We start from the raw sequence: 19,804 nt of genomic DNA, 5'->3' as shown, positions 1-19,804 counted from the left end.
TCTAGTACTGAAGTCTACAGAGGGAGAAAACACTTATCCAATTTACAAATTGCACTTCTATTGAAATCTCTATTTCCAGGGTCACTTGTTCCTGGTGTCTACGTACTCATATCAGTAACTGTGCCCTTTGAAATGCATCCACTGTGACTGGGATCTACTGGCCTGCTTCTCTTTTCTGGGATTAGATAGCTACCTTCATAAATAATATTTCTTAACAACAATGGCAAAGGAAAAAACCTGTCAATAAACTGCTATCTTTTGGGGTAGATGGTGTATTGGGTCCATAATCTCCCCTCCTCCTTTCCTTCTATCCTTCCCTAAAGGATGTACATATAGATACATCTTTCCACTGCCCCTCAAAATTTTTCATAACCTTTTCTGATGTTCGAATATGGGTCCAGTCTGATCATCAAACAGAAAAAGAAAACTGCCGAGAGGATAAGTAATGAACCACTCACATAAGTAACGTATGCACTAATAAAAATTTAATATCATAAAACAAATCAGAAAACAGCAAAAACATTTTTTTTAACCATTCACAATTGAAGTGGAAAGAGACAAAATTATAAGGCAGCCATCCATGGAATGATTTCATGTTTACAAAGGATCCAGAAGAGGGGACATTTAAAATCACTGTTCAGGCTACTGAACCAGAGGAACTGCAGTGTTATCCCACGAGACTTCCAACTTGGTAGAAGGTGCTATGAGGAAACAGATCAAAGCCAATCTCCTTGTGTTAGGCTGAGCATATCTACAAAATTCCTAATGGTCGTCTAGTCCTTTCATGTGAGCCAGACATTTCCGTCACGTCTTGTGATTCTAGACGTCTCAGGTACAAAGGAGCTATATCACTGGTTTTAATTTCACAGCATCTCCAGCAGTGCTCTTTGGGTGATGTGGACCATTCTGTATAGAGCAGAAATTTTGTAATGCAAGGAAGGTACCCCTGTGGACCACCTAGAGAGGGTTCTCACCTCTCTAGGTGGTCCACAGGGGTTCTGGATGAATCTGGTCATTATTCTCAGTCTCCCAAGGGGTTCAGGGGCCCCATAGACAGGAACGTACTTTGGGGACTTGTGCTGTTGACATACATATAGTTCCCATGTTCAGTACCTAGCTACCATGTGTCTGAGGGGCTGGCATGTCCTCCTAGTTCCAATCCTTGAAAAAGAGAAAAACCAAGCAGTGACACTTAGGCCAGTAAAAAACACAGTTACATTTTCTCCTTTCTACAAAGAACTGACCACTCAAAATAGCCACTTCTCTCATTTTTCTAATGATTTAAAATACAGGAACAGACTTGGCTGTTTTGAAGAGGGAAATAAAAAGGTGACGAGGGGAATATGAGAACACATAGCCTCTGTAGGTGGTACCGTTTCCAACTCTCTACACTCCAGTGCAGAACCTTTGCCTAAAAAATGAAATCTGGCAACAGCATGCACAGGAAAGCCATCAGGCCTGGAACACCGCTACTTTGGGGATACGGGAACTGACAAGCAATTCACTGGAGAACAAGTGAAGGGAATGGATTAGTAATATTTTTCAATTTAATTCGCCATTTAAGAGAGCACTCGAGTCTATCTCTACCGAGGAAAGAGAGTCAAATTGCAATTAAGATTAACTTTGGTTATGAGGAAGGAAGGACCAGGCTTTTCATCATCAATTGCATCTCTTTGGTGGCCAATAATTCCATCTGTAATCATAGCAGCAACTTAAGTATTGCCAAAGTTTTCAAATGTGTGAGAGCAGTAAGGCATCCACATCTAAGGAGGCAGTTTTAAACAAGAGGAACATGGAACTGAAATGTGGCAATAAATGACCATCAGTGTGGCCTCTCCTGGGACACTGCCCACCACGAGCAAGTTCGTCCCCGCCATGAAGGAGGCCTCTGCCATGCTGTTCGGTTCCCGCTGCCTGGAGATGCATTTGAGCCCTATAAGATTAGTATGGCTATCTCTGTCCGCTGACCAGGAGGGAAATGAGTAGTTCCTGAGGCAGCAGCTTTAAAATCTGGGAAAGCCCATAGCTCTCCAGAGCTGATAGGCCCTGAAAGGTTTGCTTGTTAATGTGAGGTCCAGAGGGGAAGGCAAATTTGGAGGTTAGATGGTTCGATCCTTGCCAGAGTTCAAGGCCCTACCCAGCAAGATATGCTAGCGAAATTCTTAAGCATGATGGCAAGGCACTGCTGAAAGAGGCTTTGGCCAGCAGAACAAATTTCTGATCATTGCACACAACACTATGATAGAAAGTGCCACGATCTAAACCAAACCAGACACTAAAATGAGCTATTTATTTAACAAAGTAAATTTCCAAGGAGAATTAAGGCAACCATGTCATTTTGAAGGACCAGATGAAACCCTATGATTCTCCAAAGTCAGAGTTGTTATCAGGAAAGTCACTTAGACTTTCATCCTGTACCTTCTGTTGGTTTGAATGTTGTACACAATGGCTGCCAGCCACTATCCAAAACCAGATCCTGTTTATGCTACTTTGGTCTACAGCCAGCAGAGGGCTCGCAAGTTCTTTTTCCACAGCTGCCGACCCAGTGGCAAATCTAGGAAGGAAATAAAGAAATCCTGGGCATGCTGGCTTATGTGTCATATCAAGTGTTTTGTAAACTCCTAAATCCAATACCCTGACGAAAATAGTCTTGGTTCTCCCTTTATGTAATGTGTTTTGAAATGGTACAGAAAATCAAAATAAATTAACAATATTATACATTTATTTGTTAACACAAGGTTACAGGGATTTTGGCAATTATGGAAAAATTGTCCTAGTTTGCTTAACACTTTTATTATCTCAATTGTTTAAAGTACCAGAATATTAGTGATTGTGTCATTTCACATGTGAGGAAGTGATATTTTAAGGGCTTAACAAAGCTGCATCTGACACACAGGTCGCGTCACTGAAAGGAATAAAGAACAGAGACAACGTCATCTTCATCATCACAGCTCAAGCAGTGGTTGTCCTGACGAGCGCTCAGCTCACAAATATTAACGTTGCCACCGCAACAAGCAGCAAAGCGTAGGGAGGAAGGGCTGGAGGGAAACGTTGGGAAAAAAGCATGGAAAAGGTAAGAGACAAAAGACATGATTTTAATAAGCTTTAAATCAACAGGCAGACACTTCCCATCTGTGACGTATCTTGACTTTCTTCACTGCTACAGATGCTTATGTGATGCTGACCCAGCAGGCCCCAAGCGGCACCAAGCATTTTGCCAGAGGGACTGCTGGTCTGCTTAGATAAATACTTACAGAGATAAAAAAAGGACAACATAGGTTTTGGTAATCTTACTTTTAAAAAGGTTTCTACAAAGATGTCAGTAACTATCCAAATTCACTTAAAATTTAACACCCCTTAATTTCCAAAGATACTTTGGGATCTGACCATTCTTGAAGGAAAGCCTAAGCCTGAACCTACTAGAACTTGGCTCCACTATAAAGAATGTGTTGGAGGCAGCTACCCTACACAACGGAGAACTTGAAATGTTTTATAAAACACTAGTTACCTCTTTAAAAGCTAGTCCACCTCTGTTGCTCCATTTGATGGAACGGCAGGCTCTCTTTATAGAGACACGTGCAGAAGGAGGTGTTTACGTCTCTCCAGACATCCCCTCTTCAATGGATCTCTCTCTTGAGTATAAAGTCAGCTTTCAAAGTGTCTTGCCGTCATTTTTCTGACTCTAGCCCCAAATGAACTACTTATCTTTAGCATCTAAGACAGTAGGCATTATGACCTTCATTCAGGGCATAGATGTGGCATAGATGCTAAAGCACCAGTCTTACACGGTGAGAACCATATTAAAACCAATGGATTAAAGTAGCGGAACCTCTCAACTAAGAAAGAGATTTAGCTTCATTACAGAACACTGTACTTTCATAATTATTTCACTATGAGTATGAAGTTCTCCACTCTTCCTTAAAACTAAATTCCATCTTCCCTGAGAATAGGGTTAAGGGAAACATCGAAACTCAAAATGCCAAGTGCCCTTGAAAAGACAACACAACGGAATGTCTGTATCCTTTGCAGTGTGTTGTTTCTACTCGAAAAGGTTTCCATTGCTCCAGGTTTTCATCTCACCTCCCTCTGAACTCATTAGGGATACGGGTGGAGATGGGCAAGGTGAGACAAGAGACTGAGGAAGTGAGCGGCTGTCACGTGCCGGCTGTTCTCACTGGATGGCAAACAGCCAGGGACTGAGGCTGGACCCTCAATAGTTAATGCTGGTGTCCTATTGACAGAATGAGTGGGATGAGGCAACCCAGAACCAGGGCTGCCACCTCCAGGCGGCTGAGGCCTCTCCCTCCAGTGGGGTCGGGTCTGTGGCTGTGCCCTATTCCGCCCACCTCAGGGAGGACATGTACTGTGGCAACATAAAGAAATGTCCCGGCAGAAAAAAGCATGGCCACTCCAGTGGCATTGACCTCTGAGAGGGCTTCTTTACTGCTCTGTGAAGTAAGAGAAAGAGAGAAGAAAAATTAAGTCAAGTAAAATTCAGAGTACCCTCCTGGGGCAGGACTCGAACCCATGTCCCCTGCATTGGCAGGCAGATTCCCAACCACTGCGCCACCTAGGAAGCCCCTCAGTTTTCTTTTAATGATAAAAGTGGACCTACGGACTAAGACAATTACTTGAAAATTCAAGAACACGCCATAAATGTAATGTGTAACTACATGCCTCCAAAATTATCATACCTTCTTGTCGAAAGTTCTAAAAACTTATAGTGATCAATGAAGTGATAAATGGGGTAATATTTATTTATTTATTTACATTTATTTATTTATTTTTGACTGCATTGGGTCTTTGCTGCTGCACACGGGCTTGCTCTAGTTGCGGTGAGTGGGGACTATTCTTCGTTGCCTGCATGGGCTTCTCATTGCTGTGGCTTCTCTTCATTGCAAAGCACAGGCTCTAGGCGCCCGGGCTCAGCAGTTACGGCGCAGGGGCTTAGCTGCTCTGAGGCACGTGGGATCTTCCTGGACCAGGGATCAAACCCGTGTCCCCTGCACTGGCAGGCAGATTCTTAACCACTATGCCACCAGGGAAGTCCCTAGGGTAATATTTAAAAGGGAACTATGTATTGCTTGTTGACTAAAAGAAGATAAAGCTCACAATCAGGTGTTAGCAATCCAGATCAACTAATCCTTGATTCACAGGAACTTAACCATTCTTTAACCATCTCATTTCTCATATGTTCCTTTCAATACAAGTTGTACTATATCAAATACGAACTGAACGACACTCAGAAGAATCAGTGACCTTCACAGAGAGTGTGGGGGAAAGCGGTTTCCAGGAACTAGCCCTGAGTTGGTTTGGTTCTCAGATTCTCCTCCAGGTGCCTGCCAATTGATATTTAAGTAAAATGGGGAGGGTTGCTGCTAAGAACTGCAGCCCTAGTGGACAAAATCACGAAGCATGGAAAGGTTCAACTGGAGCAACAGAGCAGAATGCCCGGGCTCAGGTGACAGACGACACAATGCCACTTCAGGTCTGGAGCTACGTTCAGGGCAATGACGAAGACCTGGGTGCTTAATATGCAGTGATATGAGAGCTGGGAGCAGAAGAATTTGAGTCTTAGCTGAACACAGAGATCCCTGCGCATCCCTTACTGCTCTCAAAGCTGCTCCGAGCTTCACTCACACTTCCTGTGCCTACTGAAACATTACATATGTACTGTTGTGACTTATTATGTATCTGTCAAAATTAGCAAGTCTGATAAGATTTAAGTTGTATTACTTTAAGATCATATATTTGTGCAAATATTTTTGGAACTGATGGTGAAAAAGTTTCACATTAAATGAATAAGGAAATACTCTAAATTTATGAAGAGGACTGACTTGGAATTAAGATGTATACTTTGTACAGGTTTTTAATTCAAATTTTATCTTTAGTTTGAGGGGGTAATTTAACTGAAAAATTCAACATGAGAGACCATAAGTTCTGGTAGAATTAGATACTTGTCTAGATAAGCTAGGAATGAGTCCGACTTACCTTACTAAGTCCTAAGTATGTCACCATGGACATAACTGGTGCTGCCAGTGCAAAGACCAGTAAGTGTTTTCTGATGCGATTTCGCTCGAGGCCTGCATGCATTAAGAATGAAACCAGCCCAAAAGCAGCTGGTGCCTGGAAAAGAAAAACTATCCCTTATTACTCTGGAAGTTTGGATTGCTTCTACATTCTCATACAAGAAAACTAGGCATAATACTAAATCTGAGCTTTGCCTCTTAGGAGTTGACGTTCTAAGTTAGAAAATATTCCATTTATGTGTGTGTACGTGCATATGTAATAATTAAGAGTATAAAGAAAGAAAAAATATTTATGAACAGAAATTACTATGAAATATAGAAATCTGTAGTGGGCTTAGTTTGTGTATATGATCATAAAAAAAATAAAATCCCTTCAAGTATAAGTTTAAGAAAATGGTAGCAAAAGACCCAGCTATGAACGGATTTATTCAATTCTCTAAAGTGAACAGCAATTACGAAAATAACTAAAAAAACTTTCCATTCCAGAAAAACATAAAGACCAAAGAGAAATTTTAATTACAAATGTAGTCAATACCAAGTCTTACATCAAAATTTTGCTTACCTTATGTAGCATTATTGCCACAAACACAATTAACTGGACACTAGTTTGTGAAGTAGAAGCTGCTGCTCCCAAAGCAACACCGTCAGCTGGATTTGGAAAAAGTGAAACAAAACACTATAAATAACAACTGTAATAGGGTGGTAGGTGAGTGTGTGGGCTTTAGAGTCAGGCAGAGCTGGACTGGGCTTTGGGAAGGTTACTTAATCTTTCTGAACCTTAGTGTTCTCATTTCTAAAATGGGTTGAATAAAGTATGTATTCCTAGGGTTTTCATGAGGTAACATGTGAAGAGCTTAGCACAGGTGCTATTCGATATTCAATGTCAGTTATTGTTGCTGTTGCTGGAAAAGTATGATGCTCAAAAATCTACCGATTAATCAAACTGTAATAACAGAAATACCAAAGAATTTCAAAGGAAGCATCTCTGCATCGTGCAGACGAAAAAACAAAGACACCACGACCTGGCATAGATGATTTATATGTAATAAGTAAATATGGGTTGAAAGGATGAATTTTTTGTTAGAAAAGCATGTTTTACTAGAAGGTCTAGATAATAGTGTATTACCTTTCACATGCTTTTGTTTGTCACTTACAGACCCCTACTACTGGGACTAGTTTTGGTTATGATTCTAAGGCATGCCCAGTCAGCAATGCTGAGACTTCGACACTCTACAGCCTACCTCTGCCTCAACTGGCACTTTGGGTAGATACCAGGCAGCAGGGCTATTCAGCATAAAAGTGCACAAGCTCTTATGCAGATGAGATCCTAGGGCAGAGGTCAGCAACCTTTGTCTTAAAGGGCCAGATGGGAAATATTTTAGCCTCTGTGAGGTACTTGGTTGGTCTCTTGCAACTATTCAACTCTACCATTATCCTGTGAAAGCAGCCACAGATAATATGTAAACAAATGGCCATGGCTGTGCTCCCATACAACTTTACTTATGGACACTGAAATTTGAATTTTATGTATTTTTCATGTGCCACAAATTATTCTTTATTTTTTTATCCATTAAGAAATAATAAGAACCATTCTTAGCTTGCAACCCTGACGCTGAGTATGCCAGGGCTGGTGTTTCTGTTGGAGGACTTCATTAAGCAACCCTTTTCCCAAAAGGCCAGCCCTAGGGTATTTCATGTGGATGGTCCTTGTGTGACAGATAACAAAGGGGTTCTACCGCAATCAGACCCTACCTGCAGCATGGACGACCAGACCCAGCGTGGTGGTGATTTTGGAATTGCTGGACCTTGCTGTTTCTGAATCTGAAGTAAAAATAAGCAAGTCAACCACGAAGCAATGTGACACAGAAACTATTAGAACATCACCTGGAGGTGGAAGAAGTCTTTGAAAGCTCTTAAAGTAGAATATTATTATTTTCCTCACTCTTGTCTTTTTTCTTCTGCTTCAAACACTTGGAAGTTTCCCCTGTCCTGAAGAGGTGAGCAGGTGGGAACTCTTCACTTGACCCAGGCTTCCCCGCACAGACAAGATGTCACCCCCAACCACCTCACACCCCTTAACGCTCCACCTCTCCAAGGAAAGTGCTCTGTGGTCTCTGATCACTTCTCTCTAGACCAATCTCACTGTCACTGCCTACCCCCATCCCTTCCCCAGACTCCTGCAACTTTATCTTTATTCTAACATCAAAATGTCTGTCACATTTGCCTTTCTGCATTGTATTGTCACCATCCTAACCTCAATTTTCATCAACTCAAACCTAAATTAGCAGTCGGCCCCCATCTGGTTGTCTCCCTTTACTCTCATCTCTCCCTAACCTAATTCATCTTACACATCCTTATTGAATTCATCTTTCTGAATCACAACCCTTTCGATGGGTCAGTTAAGAACCTGCTGCTTTTCAAATTCAGTCCAAACTGCTCTATTGAGTAAGTTCTTGATATCATCTTATTTCTTACTGTCCGGTCCAGTGAAACCAGTTTCTTTAATACCTTCTAACAAAACTGTCTCATTCTCCTTTCCCCAAATCTTCTCACCCCTAATTCTTGGCATGTACTAAACTCCTCAGCTTGTCAATTCAAAATGAGATGTTGTTCAAAGTCCCAATTCTAGGACTGCTTATTCTGAGAAAGAATCAAAGATTAATTTCAGCTTAAAACAACTCTCCCCTTGCCTAGAAACATACAGCTCCATGCACAGTCTCTATATGCTACTTCAAGGTGTCTTCTATATTCCACCTTAGATATACAAAACTGTTTTCACTTAAATGTGTCTTACACAACACCGCCCCCCCGCCCCACCCCTCACCGACTGACTGTGAACTATACAGAATTAAATTTTATACTTCTTTCCATTTCTTTTTTATTTGTCTTATAGAATGCAGCACAGCACTGGTCACCCAACAGTCGCTTAATAAATCCTTGTTGGAGAGTAAAAAAAAATTACTTATATATAAATTATTATATAGGTATTTTAGGAAATACATAAACAAGTAAATAATGTCCAAAAAATGTAAAGTTCAAAGACATGGACATCAAATGCCAGGTGAAATGACAGATGAACATTAGTCAAGTAAATTGCAAGGAATGTAATCTTTTGAGGGGTCTAGCACACAGAAGGAATGGTTTACAATGGAAAAAGCATGCACAAGTAAAGTATCTTTATCTTTTTACTAACGAAATTTGTCTTCTAACTAAAACACTGCAAGAAGGGAAGCTAAAGCTCCTAATCACTCAGAGACAACACATATTTCAATATCACCCCAAACTGGAAAGAACGATCATATTACACTGTGCAACAAGCTTGTTTTGGCTTTTCTTTACACAGTCTTGCGGTCTATTTACAAGTAGCATCTTAAATAAAAATTAAAGGCTTTAAAATTAAAACACAATTTCTATAAATCTATAGGAAAAGCCTCTGCTTCGGAATAAAATTAATAAATTAGTTAACTTTTACTGATAATAATACATAAAACCTTGCAGGTAACAGGTAAAGCAAGGTCATCAGATACATGAAAACCACAAAAAACAGTGCCCTCTGAGACAAAACAGGAGGAAAAATAAAGAAACATGCTACATTTAATTCTCTGTATGGTGTTACAGGACACTAATGGACCTACAAATGCATTTTAAATTTAAACTGACAAGAATTACAAGAAAATTGTCATAAAGGCCACTGTGGACAATTATGAAATGTAGCTGGAGTCAGACTGCATCCAACAGAGGGTGCTTCTCATTTGCTATGTGGAATAAAGCACGTGAATAAAAACTTTTTACGCTTAAATCAATTTCCTAAAATAAGACTTGGTTAGTTTAAAAAAAAAAGTTGCAAGAATAGTTCAAAAAGCATTCATATACCCTTGTCTCGGAATGACTAACTGTCCAACATTTTGCCCCATTTGCTTTATCATTTTTTTTTCCTGTACCATTTAAGAGTAAATTGCATACATCATGACCCTTTACCCTTAGATACCTCAGTGTATATTTCTGATGAGAAAGGACATTTTCTTACATAATTACAGTAAAGTTATCAACTTCAGTAAATTTAACATTGGTATTTTTTTCTACTCTCTCCTGCATATTCTAATTTTATCAATTGCTCAAGAATGTCTTTCAGAGCATTTTTCCTTTTCCAGGAAGGATCCAGTCTAAGATCTCATGTTGCACTTAGTTGTATCTCTTTAGTCTCCTTTTATCTGAAATATTTTCTATGCCTTTGACTTTTGTGACATTCATATCGCTGAAGAATACATCTCCCTCCCCTTTCTTGTGTTTTAACAGAGTGGTTCTTCCTTTTGGATTTGCCTGATGTGTCCTTAGACAACGCATTCTTGGGTGGAATATGACATAGGTGATGCTTCTCGGGCTATCACATCTAGAGACACAGGATGTAGCTTGGACATTATTCCTCCAAAGAGTGTTGATTTTTTGCTTTGCTTTAGTAACTTGATTTGGCTCAAACTGCAAATTCTGTCTTCTGGGCAGCTGCCTAAGTCTCAGTTTAGTTCTTTGGTCTTTAGCTGAGCTGTCTGGAGTCTGCCCAAGAAAGCATGGTTCAGGGCTTAGCCAGAGACTTGGGCAGTTTATATAGAGAATCTGGGGCTGAGTTTCTCTGTCTCCTTCCTTTCTAAGATTCTTCCTTCCCTTTCCTGTGGCTGTAGTTACTTTGAACTCTGTGCTCTGGTTCCTTGGGCCAGAAAGACTGTATCTTCTATCAGTTAGCTACCCCACAGGCATTGACTGCTAAAAGCAGTAAAAATGCATTCCAAGTGTAGACTCCCTTCCAGAATTTGACTCCTTTAGGTCACTCTCCAGTGTTTTCAGATAGTGGTTTTCAAAATTCTGTGCAAAGTTTACAGACGCCTCTGTAAGGAGGCTGATCTGATAGGAACTTTCTGACCACGTTGAAAGCAGAATACCAGTGACATTAATTTTGATCATCTGATCAAGGTACTGTCTGATTTCTTCATGTAGTTACTTTTTTCCCCCTTACAACTAATAAGAAATGAAAATATGCCCACTAGATTTAACATTCATTAATGATTCTGGCCTGAGTCAATTTTTACTACGAAGGTTGCAAAAATGATTGTTCAACTTCAACTGCTTCCACACCTACCAGCTGGCATTTAGCATCCTGCTATAAGCAAATGCCCTCCCTTCTCCTTTTATTTTCCTGTCATGTGGATGCACCCACTGGTTCCCACTTTTTCAATGGCTTACACTTTATTGCTGCTCTTAATTATCTTGGTGCACAAATTGTCCAAGATCTGGCTAATGGAAGTCCCTTCAAGCTGGTTCCTACATCCTGTGACATGTTTCCATCTTCTTTCTTCATATATATATGTTCATATATGTGTGTGTGTATATGTATTTTTTTTTTTTTGAGCACTAGATGTTCCAAGCTCATTGTATACTCACCCTGCACCATCCTAGAATCAGCCATTTCTCTGAATAGCCCTGATATGCTCATTGCTGGTGGGTGTCTTTACTTCTAGGCCCTCTCTGCACACAGAGCTAAGACATACATACATGTATACACAAACACACATGTATATGTGTACACATACACATATAAGTTTTAGAAATCATGATTCCAATAGCTCCAATTCCAAACCATCCCTGCAAGGGTTCTTTCTTGCTTTCCCCTCTTTCTCAGTGAGGACCCTGGTTCCACCAACTTCAACACATTTACTCATTTGCTCAATCTTCCAACTTATCTAAAACAGCTTCAGAACTATTCTGTTCACACCATTACAAAAAGCAAAGCCTACTAAAGAGTTCAGTATTGTTTACGCTTCTTCCCCAACTCCACCAATAAAGGTATATAGCCAAATAGTAATAAAGTATATAGCCAAATACTATGTTCATAAGTTACTTGAATTCGTTTTTTCTAAATTCCCTTCCGTGTGACTGTGTTATTCATTTGAAGTACAGTTCATCTGTTTCAGTTAGCTCCCCCAACCTTGTTGATTTCATTTAATTTTTTGAATATGGAAAATATTAACATATTTCCAAAAGTCAAAACTATATCAATAAAAAGCTTAAAAAAAAAAAATATATATATATATAAAAGGCATGCCCAGGGATGTGTCATGCCCTCCTAAAACCCTTCTACCCTATCCTACCCCTGCCCTCACTCCTACAAGTAACCAACTTTGTTTTCTAGCTAATACTTTTTAATGTTTCTTTTTCATAAAGATAAGCAAATACATACATGTTTCCTTGTTTCCCATTCTTTCTTACACAAAACATAATATATGATAGATGGTAATTTATTTTTGCTTTTCTTTTTTCCCACTTAAGAGTATTCCCTGGAAATCTCTCCCTACCAGTTCACAGAGAACTGATTCCTTATTCTATTTCATAGCTACATAGACCTCCATTACATAGACACACCACACTTCACTCAACCAATCTGCATGACTAGACACTAAAGTGGCTTTACAATGATAAACAATGCTGCAATGATTAATCTTGTGCATATGTATTTTCATATTGGAGCCGAATTATAAGAACAGATTCCTAGAAGTGGGATTTTTGGGTTGAAGGGTAAATTCCCCTCCACAGAGGCTGTACCACTATGCACACCCGCAGCAACAGATGAGAGTCTCTGCTTCATCACAGCTTTGCCAACAGAGTATACTGTCAAGGTTTTGAACTTTTGATTATTTGACAGGTGAGAAATGGCAGCATCTCAGTGAAATTGTGATTTGCATTCTTATTTTAAGTGCAAAGAACATTTTTTCATATGTTTAAAGACCATTTTTATATCTTTTCATGAACTATTTGTTCGCGTCTTTTGCCAGCTTTTCTACAGATTTTTTTGTTAACCTGGGGTCTAAAAGGAGAACACAGGGAGAATGCAGAGTGTGTCTGTGACCTGAACTTGAAAAAAAAATGCATTTTTATTTTTATTAACCTATAAATGAAGTTTAGCATTTCCTTTAATTATGAATATAGACAATAAACCACAAGTAATATTAGCATTACCTTTACTTTATTGCCAATAGAAATCAGATAATTTCATATTAATTTATAGTTGCTGTAAGATATCTTCATATTATCACTTTCACTCATCACTACTCTAAACTAAGGGCTTACAGAAGTGCTGCCAGTTGCACGATTACAGTCTTCCTGCCTGTAGATGCTCATGTGATGGAGCTGGGCAACCATCAGGCAACTCTGCACCTAACACTCATTCAGCCACGAAACAGCAGAAGTCATGGGATCTCTCGCTGGGGACCAAGATATCTATGCCGCTTTCTAGTAGTTCCTATCTGCAAAATTCTCTGTCAATGTGTTTGAAAAGAAATATCTATAAACCCTTATGTCTATTATAACCCTTTCAAATTTATTTATATCATGCTGGCATCAAAGTTGTATCATGGATGAGAATCCTTTTTTATTGAATATAAACCATATAAAAGATGTTGATCTAACCAAAGATGAATTCATTGACCTCAAGACAAAAATGTTACTATGATTGGAATTAATTTTAAAAGTCTTGGAGAATTCTAGTTGTCCCTGAAAGAAGCTTATCTTTCCCTGGAAAGCAAGGTACAAATGTGTTTAAGTATATTTGTAATAAAATACCTTTGTGAATCAGGCTCTTCTACACTAGTAACCATTGGAAAAAAAAAATCAACTGGATGTTCAACTTGACACTCTGTTGCCTTGTTAAAGCTCATCCCAGAATTCAATGTTCCTAGTCAAGCTACTCAGCAATAGCTGTTAATTTAACTCTAACTTGCTTAGGATGTACATATACTATCTCATTATTTACTGCATTGATAGAGAAGACATATTACTATATGACAAATTTGTTTTAATGTTTTAGTAACTATAATTTAATATAATTGATTTTCTCTGTAATCCTATGTTTTGTGCTTTATGCATCTTAAAACATTATTCCAATAAAAGGTCCATAGGCTTTAGACTGCTTAAAGGCTCCATGGCACAAAAAGGTTAAGAACTTCTGCCCCAGATCTCCATCAAATGAGACAGCTTTCTCAATAAATGCTCTCTTGTGCCACATGTCACAACCCACCAGCTTCCTCAAATGAATAAAATGTGCACCAACACCTGAGAAAGACAAGAGTTTCAGCACTAAATAAGGCCACTGATACATAATGAATTATTCAATCATTTGTGACCACCTAAATTGCAAATTTTTGGCCCTGCCCAGAAAACCTCGCAACCACTTACCGTCAGTAGAATGCACATGGGAGCTGCCAAACTGGTCCACCAGCAACATGAAAACAAAGCCCAGTACGAGGGAAACACCGATGTAGGCATGCAGCTGTGTGTGGTCATGGCTGTGCTCCTGTTCATGGGCAACCGGTATTTCTGCTACTTTGTCTGATGCAATCACATTCTGTGTTTGACTCGCTTGGTGGTGTTTCCCTAGAGCAGAATGAATCATAAAGAGAAAATGTGTTTTCCTCCTTAAAATATCTTCATGTAGAAGCTTCCGTCCTTTTGTATTTCAAGCTCTACAGATTTTACTCCAAAGACATTCGCTTCCTGTATTGTAATCTAGCCAATCCTAAACTCCCTTGACTTAAAGTTCATGATGAAAAAATTTCCAAGGGTCTTCTTCTGCTTTTGGCATGAAGAGCTTTTAACTGCCTATTATTCTCAAAACCTAGGAAGTGGAAGCAAATCACCAAGCAAGAAAGCAGTCATATTCCCAAGGGATATCATCCCCAAATACTTCTTTCTGGCTAGAGAAATTCACACCAATCTCATCAGAAACTACAGTAAGGTTTATTTTGATGAAAATAGGCAAGTGAAGAACAGTAACAATGAAAATAATTGCAATCAAATTTATCTAGTTTTACACTTAGGTTGATATAAAAATTGCAAATAAAGAACAAACTGAGTATAAAACACTTTTAGCTTTAAAAAATATCAGGGGACAGTCACTAACTAGAAACCAAAAGGGCAGAGCAGTTTAAAAGAGACATTTCCTTTAGTCTAAATTCAGTTCCAGAAGTATGATTGTTGGGATACTCTAAATTACAGTAAATGACAGCTGGCTAAGTAATACTACTAGTTTATATTCACATATTTGACACTCAAAGCATAAACACTTCAAGACCAGATTCCTTATCTTTGCTGTGTTTCATAAATACAGGCTCATATACTAAACACATTTATTGTTTATAATTAGGATTAAGCGTTTTAACCTTTGACCAAAGAAATTACATAAGCCTGTTGTAATATTTTAGACCCTGCCTGAATTCTTTAAAAGTCATTTTTGAGAAACACAAAGCATATACCATCTTAAGATAAAAAAAACATGTATTGTTCTAATTCCTGAAAGATTTTTTGTTTGTTTACATAGCTTTTTTCTTTTTAACCTTTTTTTAAATATGTGGTAAGATACACATTACATAAAATTTACTTACTTACATTTTAACCATTTTTAAGCATACAGTTCTGTGGCTTTAAGTACACACACATTGCTCTACAACCATCATCCATCTCCAGAACTTTTTCATCTTCCCAAAGTAATTTTTTAAACTTAAGATTTTTTTTCTAACAGTGATTTCATTTACTTGTTTTCAAATGTCTAAATCTCTCTTAAAAAAAAAAAATCAACTTTATTGAGGTATAATTCACAAACGTAAAAACTCAAGTAACAACCACCAAGGTCAAGATATGGAACAGTACTTAAAAATATCAGAAAAGTTCTCTTGTGCTCATCTGGAGTCAATATGTCACTTTTGGTCCCAAGCAAGCGCTGATGTGTTTTTTGTCCCTAGAGTTTTCCCTGTTCTAGGATTTCAATACAAACGGAATCATGCAATAATGTACTCTTTTGCATAAGGATTCTTTTGTTCAGCATATTTTGAGATTTATTGAAGCTTTGCATGTATCAGTAGTTTGGTCCTCTTTTTTGCTGAGTAGTGTTCTATTGTACGAACATATCACAACTTGTTTATCCATTCAGCTGCTGATAGACATTTAAGTAATTTCTAATTTTCATCCATTATAAATAAAGCTGCTATGAGCATTCAGGTGCAAGTCTTTCTGTGGATACATATTTTCTTTTCCCTTGGGTAAACATTTAGGATCAGAACTGATGCGTATTCCATATGCTCAACTTTATTAAAAAACTGCCAAACTGTTTTCTGAAGTGGTCATACCATTTTACATATCCAACAGCAACGTCTGAGAGTACTAGCTGCTTCACACCACTGTCGACATTTGATATTGTGAGGCTTTAACTTTTTAACCATTTTTACATAGGTGATCATGTCCTCTGCAAACAGATAGTTTTACTTCTTGCCAATCTTTATGCCTTGTCTTTCTTTTTCTGGCCTTACTGCAGACTAGCGTCTGGCTCAAACCCCAAGTACAATATTAAGTACAAGTGGCTGAGAGGAAACAGCCTTGTTTTGTTTCCAATGTTAGGCATATTATCTGTAAGGTTTTTCAAATACACCCTTTCTCAGTAAGGAAGTTCTTTCCTAGTTTGCTGAGATTTTTTTTTTTATGAATGGGAGTTTAATTTTGTGAAATGTTTGTTTTTCCGCACCTGTTAGGACGATCAATGGTTTCTCTGCTTTATTCGATTAATATAATAAATGTAAGTGGCTTTGGATATTTGCATTCCTAGGATAGACTCCATTTGGTAAAAATGTATTATCCTTTCTACATACTGCTGGATTCAATTTGCTAGTATTTGGTAAAGCACTGTGCCATCTACATTCATGAGGGATATCTGTCCCTAACATTTTTTCTTGTAACATCTCTGTTTGAGTTACACTGGCCTCTTAAAATGAGATGGAGTGCTCCTCTAAGAGATAGCAGAAAAGAACTCCTCCAGCCCCCAAATTTCCATTTTATTAATTTAAACTAGGTCTATGAGTACCAGCAGTTACTCTGGTGTTAATGCTAAGCAGTTTTTGAAATTGCTGACATGAGACTTATGACGATGTTTTTTCGACTTTTAAGGCCATGATCCCTAGAGAAAAATAAATTTTACATCATGATCTAGTAAGCATACACATATCTGAAAAACTAAATAAAAAGTTGCACAAAATAATACTTAGCCTTACAATGCTTACAATGCATTATTCCATTTCTTTATCTCTTTCTCTCTGTCTTGTCCCTCCCTTGTGCGCTTCTTAAATGCCAGCCACAAGTCCAACTTACTAAATTTATTTCAAGATCTACTGAGTTGCTACCTTCAGTTTGGAAGCACTGCTGGAGGTAAAGAGAGACTTTTAGAGGAAGAAATGGATGATTTTGGAATAAGAGGCATTTCCTGGAAATCAGAAGCGTACGCTGCAGTGGTCAATTAAAGAGAACTGAATGCTAGACAAATCCAGGAGGAAAGGGTGGGCAGATACAGTGTGCCCATCCTGTCCTTCATGCAAGCAAAATTATTGTTAGCAATAAGGATTTTAAGCCAGAGGACTGACCGAAAGCTCCAAAATCAAAAATAATTAAGTTTATGAGAGAAGCAGTCTAAGAATCTTGATCAGTAATGACGGACAATTAAAATGTAGCCTCATGGTAACACGAGGGTGTTTAGCTTGTGGAAAATCACTGAGCTATACACTGCCAGTACATGTACTTTCTTGTGTGTATGACACATACTTTTTTTTGTACACAATATTTCAATAAAAAATTGATAAACTCAAAATGTAGTACTACTCTGATGACCAATGCTGAGGTGGTAGAACTCATCATTTTCAAGTAGGTCTTCTTTATGTACTGGGAAAATAGTTTAGCATGGCCACAAAACTGTAAAATAAATAAACGAAGTAAAACACTTGACTTTCTCAACTTTCTCTAAAGACAAGGCAATTTTTTGGTATGCTTCTGTTTTAATATACAAAACCAATTCTTCATATTTATAGGTGTAAAGAAACTACACATGTAAAGTAAGTCACATAATTTTGATAACTACAATTTTCAATACTGTTTAGAAAGATGCTATTGGAAAGGGTTTAAGTGATTCTCTTTCCATAAGGCACCCGCTAAATATGTAACAAAATGGGCTCCCGTCTCTGCCTCTGCTTAGACTCTGCAGGAGTTAATGAATCCATGGGCCTTCCATGCTGCTTCTCCTGGATAACACCTTGTTTTTCAAGACTCAACCTGTAAGCCCCTTCCTCCTTGAGATATTGTGTGTCCTCCTTTCCTCATGTATATACAGCACACTGGTGCCGGTCTACCCTAGGTTTTACATCACTATACCATAATTCTGACAGCAGCAAACTACAGAACAAGGGCTCATGCCTAGTTCTGTAAATAAAATTTGTACTAGTACACAGCCATGCTCATTTGTTTACAGATTGTCTATGGCTGCTTTCATGCTATGACTGCAGAGCTGAATAACTGCAACAGAAACCATGTGGCCCACGAAGCCTAAAATATTTACTATCTGCCCCTTTACAGAAAAAGTCTGCCAAACCCTGCTGTCACTGACTGTTAATTTATTCGTTTTCCATTGGCTATGAATTCTTGAAGGCAGGGGCTATACTATAGATCTATGAACTGCTAACAATCAATAAAACACCACAAATTGAGTAGATGCTCAATAAATTGATATTGAAGGCAAAAAATGGCCTTCACTTCTGTAACTGTTATGTGGCATTTCATTTCAAAAGTTAGGCAACTAATTACTTCCTAAGCAAAAAGATTTTTTTAAATGGAAGTAAAATACAACCTTTTAGTCTTATGTTTTAAGATAATTATGCACATGCGTCCTCATAAGTCCAGAGTTAACAGATAACAGACGTATGTGCTAAACAGGTGAAAGGTTATGTTAAAGGGAGCTTAGGTATGAAGGTGGGTTAACACCTTATTAAAGGGTATTAGTCATACTATCACTCATGAGCAGTTGCATAATAATTTTTAAAGACAATTACTTTTGGAGTGTCCAAAAGTAATAGCTGTGAAACTACATGTCAAGCCTAATTACAACTTTCAAAGGATGGCCAACATTATTTCACTTCATAAGGTATAACTATATCAGAATTTTTAAATTTAGATGAGTATAAGATCCTTCTATATATTATCCCAACAATGCTTTCTTTATCTAAATAATTTTGGAACTCTTGGTACAGCCTTCAGAGTCAAGTTTATGAATCACAATAAAACTATCATTACTTTCTAGTATCACCAGCTTTTGATCTAAAGTAATACTGAACAAACAGGTCACCTATCTTATTACACAGATTGGCACTGAATAAATTTTATAGGTCTCCAGACCTAAACTACTTTCAAGGAAAATTCTGCTGCCACTGATGACATTCATCTAAGTGTGCTACATACTCTGGAAGTAAATTAAAGAAAGAGTTCCAACATTTTTTGAGCATTCCCTGATGTAAGTATATAATTTTCTGATGTTACCATTTTAAAGGAGTTAACACTTAATTTTACGTAAAATTGTAGCAAATAAATGTCAGCAACATTATTATTATATATAAATATTATATACATATATATATATGGCTTGAAATAAGCATGCTGTTGATTGAAGCTTTCCATAAAAGATCTGAATACTTATAATTAAGTGGAATTTAACTTTATATAAAAACATGAAATATTTACTGGATTATACAATGAACGGGGGGCATTATTGATTTTATTTGCAGACATCAGTCAAAACAAAACAAAAAAAATTTTTAAAGTGAGGGATAATCACGTGACCTTATTAGTACATAAACAGATTAGTAATAGGATCCAGATATTCAGTATTAACACATCCATCCTTCCTTCTACTCTAGGACATGACACTC

The 19,804-nt window shown here is 38.0% G+C and overlaps 1 protein-coding gene across 5 annotated transcripts in view; it reads right to left on the bottom strand.

Moving 5' to 3' along the window:
* SLC39A9 (solute carrier family 39 member 9) overlaps positions 1-19,804 on the bottom strand; it is a 53,213-nt gene that overhangs the window by 9,386 nt on the left and 24,023 nt on the right. For 2 of the 5 annotated variants that reach the window (XM_057732402.1, XM_057732401.1), the window contains 5 exons: positions 14,250-14,447; positions 7,782-7,850; positions 6,592-6,677; positions 5,992-6,126; positions 471-4,448 (listed from right to left, as the gene is read on the bottom strand). In XM_057732402.1, the coding sequence (XP_057588385.1) occupies positions 4,218-4,448; positions 5,992-6,126; positions 6,592-6,677; positions 7,782-7,850; positions 14,250-14,447 (719 nt within the window). In that variant the 3' untranslated portion in view covers positions 471-4,217. Of the gene's footprint in view, positions 1-470; positions 4,449-5,991; positions 6,127-6,591; positions 6,678-7,781; positions 7,851-14,249; positions 14,448-19,804 lie in introns of those variants that run through there. The other 3 variants (XR_009053257.1, XM_057732403.1, XM_057732405.1) reach the window with 3 other exon arrangements.

The sequence above is a fragment of the Hippopotamus amphibius genome, chromosome 4 (genome assembly GCF_030028045.1).
Source record: "Hippopotamus amphibius kiboko isolate mHipAmp2 chromosome 4, mHipAmp2.hap2, whole genome shotgun sequence".
Taxonomy (NCBI): Eukaryota; Metazoa; Chordata; class Mammalia; order Artiodactyla; family Hippopotamidae; genus Hippopotamus; species Hippopotamus amphibius.
This window is presented reverse-complemented; position numbering and strand designations above follow the sequence as displayed.